General features: G+C 36.9%; 1 protein-coding gene across 1 annotated transcript in view; it reads left to right on the forward strand.

The window, feature by feature from the left end:
• PLCZ1 (phospholipase C zeta 1) overlaps positions 1-12,643 on the forward strand; it is a 53,877-nt gene that overhangs the window by 33,567 nt on the left and 7,667 nt on the right. The window contains exons 5-10 of the mRNA XM_063076256.1: positions 485-634; positions 3,952-4,049; positions 4,128-4,185; positions 5,448-5,604; positions 9,632-9,748; positions 10,837-11,009. Of these exons, the coding sequence (XP_062932326.1) occupies positions 485-634; positions 3,952-4,049; positions 4,128-4,185; positions 5,448-5,604; positions 9,632-9,748; positions 10,837-11,009 (753 nt within the window). The remainder of the gene's footprint in view (positions 1-484; positions 635-3,951; positions 4,050-4,127; positions 4,186-5,447; positions 5,605-9,631; positions 9,749-10,836; positions 11,010-12,643) is intronic.

Here is a 12,643-nt window from a genome sequence, read left to right on the forward strand (position 1 = left end):
CCAACTCACCAGAGTTAACAAGGTTTTTCCTTTGCATTTAAAGATACCTTAATATAGATATATATTGTACAAAATGAAAATATAGAGTCTAACTCTTTGGCAACATGCTTTTCCTCATAAGACTATATAATAAATAACTGTCCATAGCAGCATATATAGCTCTCCCTTCCTCTTAATGGCTCTATATCATTCCTTTATATAGATATAGTATAATTTACTTAAACAAGTATCCACTGATGAATGCTTCAGTGGTTTACTATACTTTTTGTGCAAAAAGTAATAATTTTTCTTTTTATCCAGATTGAATGGTCTCTCAAACTTAAAAGTTAAAGAACTTTAAACTGAAAGAGTTTAAAGAATACTTAATTATTTTGCTGAAGTATTGAACATTAGAAGTTAGTTTTAAAATAAAATGCTCATATTAATTGCATTTCAGTTATTTAAAAGTTCTGATTAATAACCATAGTAATGGTTAATTTTTTAGACATCTGACTACCCAGTGGTGCTCTCTTTAGAAAATCACTGCTCCCCTTCCCAACAAGAAGTGATGGCAGATAATTTGCAGACTACTTTTGGAGATTCCCTGCTTTCTGACATACTTGATGATTTTCCAGACAAACTACCTTCACCAGAGGTAACATATAGTCTGAGAAACTCAAGTTAAGAATAAAAATCCAAAACATGTCACTGTAATATTGGCCCATGAAACTGGGTTAGAGACCAAAGAAAATGCTTGGTTTTAATTGTTTTAGAGGTGTACCTTTGCAATGTGCCTAAGAAATGCTCCCATGAGCATTTAGGTTGAACATATTTTGATAAAGAGAATATAGAGAGATACATGCAAAACTCATTTTTTGACTGTGTGTCATGGGTTCACAATTTCAAGGCAATTAATACTAGGCCAAAATATTAGGAATTTGATATGCTTTTATAGGCAAAAGGCAAGAGGCAAAAGGTCTAGGCCAAAAATAGAGCCCGTACCCAATATCTCAGAAGCTGAGTGGCAAGTTCCCCTTTATAAAACCTGCTCTTTTCAATTTTCCTGTCTTCTGGACCCCTTTCCACCTTAATTAGAGCATACTCAAGTATTTGTTTTGAGAAAGCACCCCTACCTGTACCATCAGGATTTCACTTTCCTTTCCTGCTGTTTCTCTATTTTATTATTTCCTTTCACATCCAGCTTTTCATTTTCTCATCTCCTTGCAATGTATACAGTCCGGCTTCCTCTTCCACGTGCTCCATAGTAAGTTTCTCATTGTGATCATAGAAGACTTTCTTACTGATCAATTCTAATGGACCCATTTCAGTCTTCATCTAATTTGTTCCCTCGGCAACATTCAACACTGGGGACCCCTCCTTTCTTTCCTTGACATTTCCTTCTGCAATCACATTTTTTAGGCTTTCTATTTTTTTGTTGTTTTAAAAGAAATTTTTGTCTTTATTTATTTTATTATTTTATTTTAATTTATTTTGTTTATTGAATCAAAATTGATTACACATATTTTTGGGGTTTAACATTGAGATATGTTGATCAAATCGATATCACTAGCATATATATTGTTATGAATCATAATTATTCTTTATGCCCCTTGTCCAATCTCTCCCCATCCCCCAGCCTCTCCCCCTCCCCTCTCTAATTGCCCTAGATTTCTTCTCTCCTTCTGAAAGAATAATGTTTACTCTGTTAATTTGCTGTCTAGATGATCTGTCCAATGCTGAGAGGTGTGGTCAGGTCCCTCAATACTATCATAGAGCAGATGCTTCTTCTGTCACTCTGAAATGGGCTTTGTGGAGAGAGACTTCCTCTTCTTTTCTTTATCTCTGCTGGTGACTCCCCTTGTGCCAATGCACTCCAGTGGTTGGCGGACCATCTGCATGGTGGTTGTGGTGTCTAGCCACTTTTGTGGCAGTCATGGTTATTATGGTGGGTGTAGTGGGCCACACACATGGAGGTGATTTTTTGGCATGCTCCTTGGCACTGGTGGTGTGCCTGATTGTGGGGTGTATCTGGTCCCCTTCTCCATGCCTCTGGTCCTTGGGTGGGCCCTGAGGCGCTGGTGCAGCATGCCCGGCTGTGGGAGGGGGTCCAGTCCTCTTCTCCACGCTTTGGGTCCCCAGGAGGGCCCTGAGGTGCTGGCACAGTGTGCCTGGATGTGGCAGTGGGGCCTGGGCCCTGGCTCCAAACCACTGGTTCTGAGGCAGGCCCCAAGGCACTGGTGGTGTGCCTGGGCTGGAACTAATTTTTTGTCCTTTGCTTACTTCTAAAATAGGGGAACTTCCTGTGGGAACCAGTACTTGAGCTGTGTGGTTGAGCTGCATTGCTGCTTTGCTTCTGTTTCCGTAGGGAAGGCTTTTTGTGCTGCTCAGGGTTTAATGGTTGACCTTATAAGTACTTCTGGCTCTCCAGATACTTGGTGCACCTGTGTTGTGTAGAATCTCTTATCTAGGCCTGAGTTTTTTCATCAAACTGCACCCCATGCAATTCTGCATTCTGACCAGTCTCCTCTGAGTGGTCCTGTGCTGACTGGGGGGAGGATCGGCTGTCCTTGCTGTGTCCCAGTGTTCTCCCAGTGGGCCCGTCTCCCCCACTGCCCATGCTCCAAACACCTCCCATGGGATGGGCCCTGTGCTGGTCCTTTGTGATGACTCTGAGTGGCTCCATTTTTTCAGTTACTCCACAGGAACCCTATTAGTGGTCTTGCTGTCCTGGGGGCCACCAAGGCCCTCTTCTCCCCTGCTGCTTCCAAGTAACTCCATCTGCAGGGCACAGCTGAGGCTCTGCCAGCTCCTCCGTGCACTCATCAGCTCCAGCCTTAAAGCAGCTATGGCCAAAATGCTCAGAGTAGTTTTTTCTTTCTCTCATCGTAGTTTCTCCCGCCTTCATGAACTCCATAGGTCTCTTCTCCTCTTCCCCTGAGCTTCAGCAGCCCCAGCTTGGCTGATGTTACATTTTTATAGTTGTAAATTGGTTGATTTGTGGGAGAGAGTGACACTGGGAACCGTCTATTCTGCAATTTTGAATGGAACCCTTAGGCTTTCTTCGTTCCTCTCTGGCCACTTAATTTCCCTTGCTGGCCCATTCTTATTGGTAAAATTACCCCAAATTTTATCAGGTAATAAGTGAACTTTTTGTGTGTGTACGTGATAGTATTATCTAACAACCAAGTTTGCTTTTGACATGTCATCATTTTTGGTAGTCATAGCAGTATTTTTGTAATATTTGCATATTTCCCTTTATATTTCTCCTTATTTTATTTAAATGACTGAAAAATGTTAAAATAAAAGTGTGACACTAGTGACAAGGCTCACAATAGAAATGAAACAGGCAAAAATGAATTATTGGAGAAATGGAAAAACCATGACTCCTTCACCTCATAAGCATGCTCACAGATTAAAAGTGTTCAGTTGTGACAGACGGGAAATACTAAGGAACTTATGCAAAATGCTGGAAACATACCATCAAAGATTAAACTTGAGAGTCATGGTCTAATTCTGGAAATTATAATAATTTTTAGTTTTCTGGGAAGAAAATTCCTTTTCCTGTTATATATAAATCTATTTTAAGCATTCCAATATATAGCTTTCACTGAAAGTTTTAGCTTCCATACTGAAGTAAAGAGATGCATTCTAATGAGTAAATGAGGAATTAGAGATAAGGTCACTTTCTCATACTGCCTTCGGTCATCAGTGTGTAGAATTGTCTGGAGACTTGTTAAGGAGACCTGATTTTAGCCTCACAATTCAAGATCCTGATTGTTTTTTGGTGAATTTTGGTTAATGCTATAATATCACTGGTTTCTATTTGGGTATGAATAGGCATAGGAAAAAGACAGGGTTCTCATATATCTTATGGCTAATTGAAAATAGGATAAAACACTTTCCAATAACTATTACAATGCAAACTTATCTGTAAGGGTCCAATAGTATATCTCTTTCAATTTGTTTTTATAGGCACTAAAATTTAAAGTATTGGTTAAAAATAAGAAAATAGGAAGCTTAAAGGAAACCCGTGAAAGAAAAGGTTCTGATAAGAGTGGTAAAGTGGAGGAGTGGGAAGAGGAATTGCCAGATCCAGAAGATGAGGAAGAATTCAGAGACTCAGAATTATCCGAGGATTTTTTGTTAAGAGACAATCAAGAAAAGGAAAAAAGGGCACTTGGAGTCGTGATTTTCAAGAAAAAGAGGGTGAGATGATGCTTTGTAAAAATGTTACAAGTGACTGAAAAGTTTTCTGATGTTCTTATTGGAGGAGATTTCCCCAAATCCTGGATATAAAAATCTTTTTCCTCTGTACAAAAACTCTAGTTTATCATTTAAAATTTACTTAGAAAAAATTAACACTGGAAAAGGAATGTTAAAAATTGTCTTTTTTTACTGTGTTAGCTGCTTTTAATTTCTTTCTCTAGAGTCAACAAATATGCATTCTTCTATCCTAGACAGTGCAGAGTGCAAAAGATAAAGAGATAAACAACATAATTATTCTGCCCTCAAGTAGAGACAGAGGCAAGAAAATTAATGTTTATAATATACAGTATTATAATCATACACATTAACATGACAAAAGGAGGTATATTAGGTTGCATGGGACACAAAACCAATCCAGCTGGTTTAAATTAAAAAAAAAAGAGAGGATTAATTAATTGGCTCACATAGATGAAAAGTTCAGGGAAAGTGATTTTAATTTCAGGAAATGACTTGATATAGTATCTCAAGCAAGATCAACAGAACTTTATTTCTTTCTCCAGCTTTGGCCCTACTTTCTCCATTCTCTACTACAAAAATTCAGCTTTATATTTTTTCAGTTTCAAATCCAGTGGAATGCCTATCTAGCTCTCAGCAGAGCAAACACATTTTTTTTTTTTTTTTTTGGTACATTGGCTGTTATTTGGTCATGTGCATATCCCTGAACCAATTATTGTTGCTAAGGGAATGCCAAGCTCCGATTAGCCAGCCTAATCTTCATGAGTCATACGTAAACACATGGGCTGAGCATGAGCAAGGCATACTTTCCCAAAACAAAACTTGGGGAGTGGCTAACAAAAGGGGAGAGGAAGTGGATGCTGTGCTGTAAAAGAGCAAAGTGTTCGCTATATAATAGTAGTTATTCCAAAATGTTAGCTCAAACTAGAAATACACTCCTCATGTCTAAAACATCTAAATTTGTAAAATTTATGAGAATAAACTGAAATCTTTGGGAAAAAAGAAATAGTAGTAATTGTCATTCTCAATATGTGTAACATTAATTGGAATTTTAAACTTAGGCTAGCTCTTATTAACATTAATATTATAGTCATAAAAATAATCACATTGACTTAATTCAAATAGTTTTTGAGGAGATAATCTTATTAAAAAACTCAAATCATCCATTCGAAAGCTTATTTTCTTGATTGGAATAGGGATTTTTCAAATAACAGTAAAAATGTGAAATTAACGCATTTTATTTTTAGACCAGGAAGCTAAAAATTGCTCTGGCCTTATCTGATCTTGTCATTTATACTAAATCTGAGAAGTTCAGAAGCTTTCAACATTCAAGACTATATCAGCAATTTAACGAAAATAATTCTATTGGGGAGACACAAGCCCGAAAACTTTCAAAGTTAAGAGGTAAATACTTATGATTCAGACAGATGAGTGTTTAAGAAAGTTACATTCAGTGCTAAGGTGTTAAAATTTGTCAATAATATTTATAAAATGTATATTATCATAAAATTTTAATATATTTAACGCAATTTAGAAAGGGGTTATATGCCTCAGGTTACATTAAGTTTTATTTCACAGGACTTAGCCATTAATTAACTTCTTTAAGTCATGACATTTTGATTGGGAATGTCCAGTGTGGACACCTTTGTGGGTGGGCTGTGATGAGCAGTTTCTATGGGGGGACAGGCCATGAGTGACAGGGCTGCAGAGGTAGGCAGAGCCAAATTACCAGACACTTGAACTCTGTCCTGGGAGCAAACTGAGCAGGAGAAGACTGAAATCTCAGAGTGGCATGATCCTCTGTGTATTTCTGATAGATGCCTCTAATGTCAGCCAAAGAGAGACTTCAGGCAGAAGGAGATAATGAAGGCTTATGGCAGCCAGAGTGGAGACAGGGTGAATTTTGTGGATTCAACAAGCACCCGAGAGGTAGAGTTAATTAGACTCGGAGGCTACATCTAATGTGAAGGAAAGGGAGGAAATGGCATCCAGGCCAGAATACCAGATGGCTCTGCAGAGTGTCCCCTATCGCTGCACATCTCCAGAGGTACCATCTGTCTCTGCGTCTTCTCTTCACTGCCTTTGGATTCTAAATTTGAGGTGGTTATTTTGTTTGGTAGAGCCCAAGATGAAACAAGGCTTGGGAAAGCAAATGAGAAGCAGGCCCTACCCGCTTCTCAGACTCATATGGTGAGTTATGTCCCAAACTTAAAAAGGGACGAGCAGCTAACTTAACCGCCAGGTGACTCTCCAAATCCTTCTAAAAAATTGCCATCTATCCTTTTTTGTAGAAACACAACAGCAGAAAGTGAGCACCTGCAATTACCTTGAGAAAAGCTGTCAGCTGTTTGAAAATGCAGCCTCTTATCAGAGGCTATTTATTGGTTAAGGCACTCCCCCATCCCTTTTTTTTAAAAAAAAAAGAAAAAAACAACTGTGGATTGTAACCAAAAATCTATTTAGTAGGTTTGGACTATGGTTAAAATAACAGAATAGGGTAGAGTGGTGTAGAGTTGAATAAAACGGAATGAAATGGAACAGAAAAGACTAGACTAGACTAGACTAGAATAGCGTGTACTGTTAGAGTAAGTACTGTTTTGTGAAACTGTGTACGTACGTGTGTGTTGGGTTGTGATATAAAATGTATATCTTACCGTAGGATATGGTAAAGAGAGTTTGAATTATCGGCTTTACTGGCCTCTGTCCCTTCAAACTATTGGATGGCTTTTGTTGTTCATGAGGACAGGACCTCTGGGCACAGCAAAAGTAGTTATAATTCTCTCACCCTCATTGTATTAAATACCTGCAAAAAAATTTGGAACGATTGGGTAGTTTTGAGTAGAGTCGTAAAGTATAGTATTGCCATTTCCTGAAAACGGTATAGAGTATTTTTCTTGCACCAAAAGTCAATAGTAAATAACCAATGTTAGCAGAGGTTTAACTGCAAGGATGCCTGTCATTGTTATAAATATAATGGACATCATTAAAATAATATGGTAGATGAATGTTACTGAAATGAAATGATTTTTACATTATTTTAGTAAGTAAAAATGGCAGTTTGTAAAAAAGAACAAACTATATTATTTAATATTAAAAATTAGCATATACATACAAAAGAATGGAAAGATATATACCAAGGAGTTATCAGTGGTTATTAATTGAGGGATGAAATTAGATGTGGTTTTATTTCTTCTTCTTTTCTTTTTTTTACATTCAAAAATTTTTTTATTGTAACATAGTTGATTTTACATTTCTGTGGGTTGCATAGTTGAATATCGTTACCTGTGTGTAATATGTGATGCTCAAATCAAGATAATTACCATATTAAACATTATACAATGTAATCGTTTTTTGCGGTCCTTTACCAATTCCTTCCTTACACTTCTCCCCTACCCATTTTCCACCTATGGTAACCTCAGTTCTGTTCTCTCCTTTTGAAAGTTCAATGTATTATTGTGATTGCTGTAACTTTCTTTTTTAAAAAAAATTATTTGTTTATTTTTTTATCTCCTACTTATGAGTGAGGACATGGGGTATTTCTCTTTCTGTGCCTGGCTTATTTCACTTAACATGATCTTCCCTGAGTTCATCCATGTTGCTATGAATGGCAGTATTTCATTCTTTTTTATGGTAGAGTAATATTCTATTGTTTATGTACACCACATTTTCCTTATCTAGTCATCCATCAATGGACATTTAGGTTGGTACCAACTCTTGTCTATTATAAATTGAGCTGCAATAAACATGTGAGTTCAGGTATCCTTCTGACATGATGATTTCCATATACCCAGCAGTCGATTGCTGGATCATAAGGCAGTTCTATCTGTAGTTGTTTGAGGAACCTCCATACTGTTTTCCATAATGGCTGCACTAATTTACAGTCCCACCAACAGAGTAGGAGGGTTTCCCTCCTCATATTTCTAAAATGCTCACAAATTACATTTGTAATAACAAAGCTTGTTTAATTTCTAAAGCTTAATCTCAGAAGTAAAGTACCAAAATCATATTGGGCTATGGGACCTTAGTGCTCATTTACGTTTATTACTTTGCAGAAGCAAAACACTATGTCCCAGAAGAGTATGTGTTTTGCCTAAGGACATACATCCCTTAGGGCTAGATAAGGGAGGATGATACTTGGACACCTGTGCTGCATGTATTGAGTGACCTCAAATGAACTTTGTCTCAAGGAGTGTGTAACTTTTAAAAAATAAGTAATGCTGAAATTAACTGTAATTTTTAACTCGACAATGCTTCCTAAGGAGTAGTATTTAGGGTGAGGAAGGAAATGATTCTGTTCTAGTTGGACTAAGAAATATAGTGGGCCATAGGCAATAACCATTTTTCCCATGCTTGGTCACCATATTAACAGGAATAGTTCTAGGAACAGGATCTGTTTAGAGAAAGAAGAAAAACCTTGACATCTGTGTTCGAAAATTTGAAATGGCATCAAATGATAGTGTAAATTAGTTTGAATCTCAAGCAATTTAAATAGAACATAGATAAGTAGAAACTGTCTATGTATAAAGAATATACGTAGAAACTCAAGTAGACTGTGTGTGTGCACTTGTGTGTGTGTGTATACAAACTACAAATATATATAAATGACGTCAGTAAGCAAGATATGAAATAACAAAGTATTGGGAGATAGTGAGTTTTTCAATTATTAAAGAGATTAAGAGAGATTCAATGTATTTTGGGAGACGATGCTGGAGTGGAAGGTTTGGAAACTAAACCAGATGACTTTAGGGTGGCTTTCAACCCTGAGAACTGTGAAATGTTCAAGTTGATTAATTTAGTTGGAAAAATTTAGCTTTATATGACTTACACATGATTCTGTCCTAATGTGAAAATCAAAGTTAAAAAAAATGAGGAAAGGGCCGGCCCCGTGGCGCACTTGGGAGAGTGCAATGCTGGGAGCGCAGTGGCGCTCCCACTGCAGGTTCAGATCCTATATAGGGATGGCGGGTGTGCTCACTGGCTGAACGCGGTGCGGGTGACACCAAGCCAAGGGTTGCGATCCCCTTACTGGTCACAAAACAGACAAAAAAAAAAAAAAAAAAAAAAAAGAGAAAAGGTGCTACTTTTGAAAAATGAACATATATTATTTTAGAATTTTATGTATTCTTATATCAAAGTAAAATTAATTTGGATGTGAAAAATATATAAATTATCTAATCCATTTTTGCCTTAAGTGGTTGATCAGTGTACATGAATTGTGTAGTAAAATTATTATTAACATCTCAATAACAGTGAATTGCACTTAAACACAAAGGCATGGATTTATTTTGATTTTCAGAAATTGCAAATATTTTTGCTAACACGATACATATCAAAAGTATTAAAACTGTTGTAGAATGATATACTACATATAGAAATAGCTTATTTAATTTATTTAAAATTTTTGATAATGTTTTAATAATTTTTTTTTTAGTCGATGAGTTTATTCTTCACACCAGGAAGTTCATTACCAGAATATATCCGAAAGCAGCAAGAGCAGACTCTTCTAATTTTAATCCTCAAGAATTTTGGAATATAGGTTGTCAAATGGGTACGTTATATAGGATATTGAATTGTCTGCAAGAGTAAGATAAAATAAATTCATTTTATGAATTAATGAAAAATTCATGAAAAAAGCTTCATATAAAGATTTTTTGGCCCTGGGGGTGAGGAGGTCAGGCATTAGTGGTGAATCATTGGTTTCAAGAGTTGAAGTCACTCCTGGATGGGCTGAAGAGGATGGATCTAGGTGAGGGCTGGGGGCATGGAGGTTAAACTCATGAGAAGTTCGTATGGGACATGTGTGGTGAAAAAAAGGGGCAAGGAAACCAAAATGGATATAAGAGGACTGAAGATCAAAATTGAATTTGATTGAAGATCAAATTTGTTAGCTTGAAAGATATGCTCAAGACCTCCTAAAATCAAATGATCTCTATCACGTATACAGTACTTTACACGAGCATCTACATTCATAGCATTGAAAAGCAAATGGGATTGCTCAGCTTTGTTGTTTGTCCTTACCAGACTCTACTATTCCGAACTGAACAGCACTGGTCACTAACCAGTCAGAAAGTGCCAGCTGTTAACCCTTCTTACACTGGATTGTGGCAAGGCACATAGGCTTGAGGAGAGGGGGAGACTGGGCCAGGTGGGAATTGTGGGTGTTGGGAAGTATAGGGCAGTATTGCATACAGTGGCTGCTTACCAGCCTGTATTGAGGTACTTCTGTATTTTAACAATTAATACTCTGCCTGCTTCTCACTTTGTCCTCAAGTAACAAAAGCGCCTCTTGGACCGGAAAGTTTGTGATATAGTTGGTGTCTTTACTTCCCTCAGTTAATGTACTAATTTTCTTTATTCTCGTATCTTTTGAATGTTACCTGACATGTACATTGCTATTCTGTAATCTATATCATGTGCCATTTTAATTTCTTTACTCGAAGCTATATAATAATTTACAGATTATACTTTGCAATTCACTAACACATATTAATATAGACATTGCAGGAGGAATGATGCTTGCTCTTAGAACATCTGAAAATATATAATCCATGATTTGATTTCAGTAAATTATTTAACTGTGTTTCTTTAACTGTACCCTATATTTCCTGACAATGTTAAAATACTTCTGTTTCACAGTGGCCTTAAATTTCCAGACCCCTGGTCTGCCTATGGACCTGCAAAACGGAAAATTTTTGGATAACGGTAGTTCTGGATATCTTTTGAAACCACAATTCCTAATAGATAGTAAATCAAACTTTAACCCAAGGAAAGCAATAGAAGACAGTGATCCAGTAACACTTACAATAAGGGTAAGATTAATAACTCATTTAAAAACTTTTTTGGTTGTTATATAAACTAGACAGTGTACATTAATATTTTGAATGCTATTGACTTGCTTTACTGCCTTTTAAATTTCTATTAATCTTTTCATATTATAGTTCGGTGATATTTCAGCATTCTTCCATATCTGAAAAATGTCTTTCTGTTGCATTTTCATATGAATGATTACCTGCCTATCAATAGAAATATTAAGGTTAAAACCTTCTCCTCTCAAAGGTCTATTTATATTATTCCACTGTATTTAGCCACTTAATGTGATAAAGAGGTTGGAGTTCAGCCCACTAATTACCTTGTGAGTGTGCTGCCTCCCCTTAACATTAAAGGATTTTACCAGGAAATTCTAGGAGCTGTTTTCATTTCATCAATGTCCAGAATTAGGCTTTTGTAGTTCAGGATTTTTTTTGCCCCCTTATGTCCTAATATTATTTGATTACTTAGAAATAAAGAATATTCATATACTTTTCTCTAATTTCTGTCCTCCATGTCTTCTGATTTGTGTCAACTTTATCACATTCCCTTTTCTTATGCATTTTAGGAGAGCTTTTATCATTTGTTCTCTATGTTGATGATTCAAAGCCTATATTTGATTATTTTGTTCTTTACTGATTTTGATGTAGATGTGAAATTTTTTCCTGTGTTATTAGTTTTTCCCCCAACTGTTTACCTCCTATTGCTTCCTTTTTATTTCTGTCTGTATCCTATCCAGCAACCTTCCCCATACTCATGTCTTATTATTTCATCTTTCATCTTTTGTTTTATTGCATCCTGTGTAATTTCACTGATAGCAAAAGCAGTTGCCTAAAATTTATTGTTTCTATTAGTAAAGACTGTTCAAAACTTCTTTCTTATTTTCCTATAACCTAAGTGCTGTTTATTTTCTCTTTTTACTGTCACCGAATTTTTTGAAAAACCTCTAGTTGCTTTTTCTCTGCACTTAGTTATAAGCAATCCTGTTTTAGATTGTATTTGTACCTGTTTTTTCCAAACAAATAGGGTGGGTATGGTGTCTTTGTTCCCTCTTTGTATTTAACTAGTTGCTCCTAGAACCAGGTGAACCATCTCAGATCCTGTTCTGGAATTCTGATAAATACATATACTGCTGTCCCTGGCCAGGTCTATTGTGCCTCATGTTATTACTTGGTGAAGTTTTGCTGGATCATGAACACTCTGCTGCTCCCCGTTATCTGGCTGTCAGAGTGCACAAAAGGCCAGAGCCCCCAGTGTGCTTCTTCCACGACTCTTCCTGTCTGTGCTCCTTCCTCCACATCGCAGCACACAGGGTTTAGGAGACTACTCTCATCCACTTCAGACCCTAGCCATTTAATCCCAGCTGGGAATGGAAGGTGTACTAGTCTGTTTCTGTTGCTTATAACAGAATATCTGAAACTGGGTAGTTAATAAAGAAATGAAATTTATTTCTTACAGTTTTAGAGCCTGGGTAGTCCAAAGTCCAGGGAACGCATCTGGTGAGAGGCTTCTTTTGGCTGGGAACTCTCTACAGGGTCCTGTGGCAACCAAGGTGTCACATGGCAAATGGCTGAGCAGGAGAGAGCTAACCTGCTCACTTACCTTCCTTATAAAGCCATCAGAACCATGCCCATTA

This window comes from Cynocephalus volans, chromosome 12 (genome assembly GCF_027409185.1).
Source record: "Cynocephalus volans isolate mCynVol1 chromosome 12, mCynVol1.pri, whole genome shotgun sequence".
Taxonomy (NCBI): domain Eukaryota; kingdom Metazoa; phylum Chordata; class Mammalia; order Dermoptera; family Cynocephalidae; genus Cynocephalus; species Cynocephalus volans.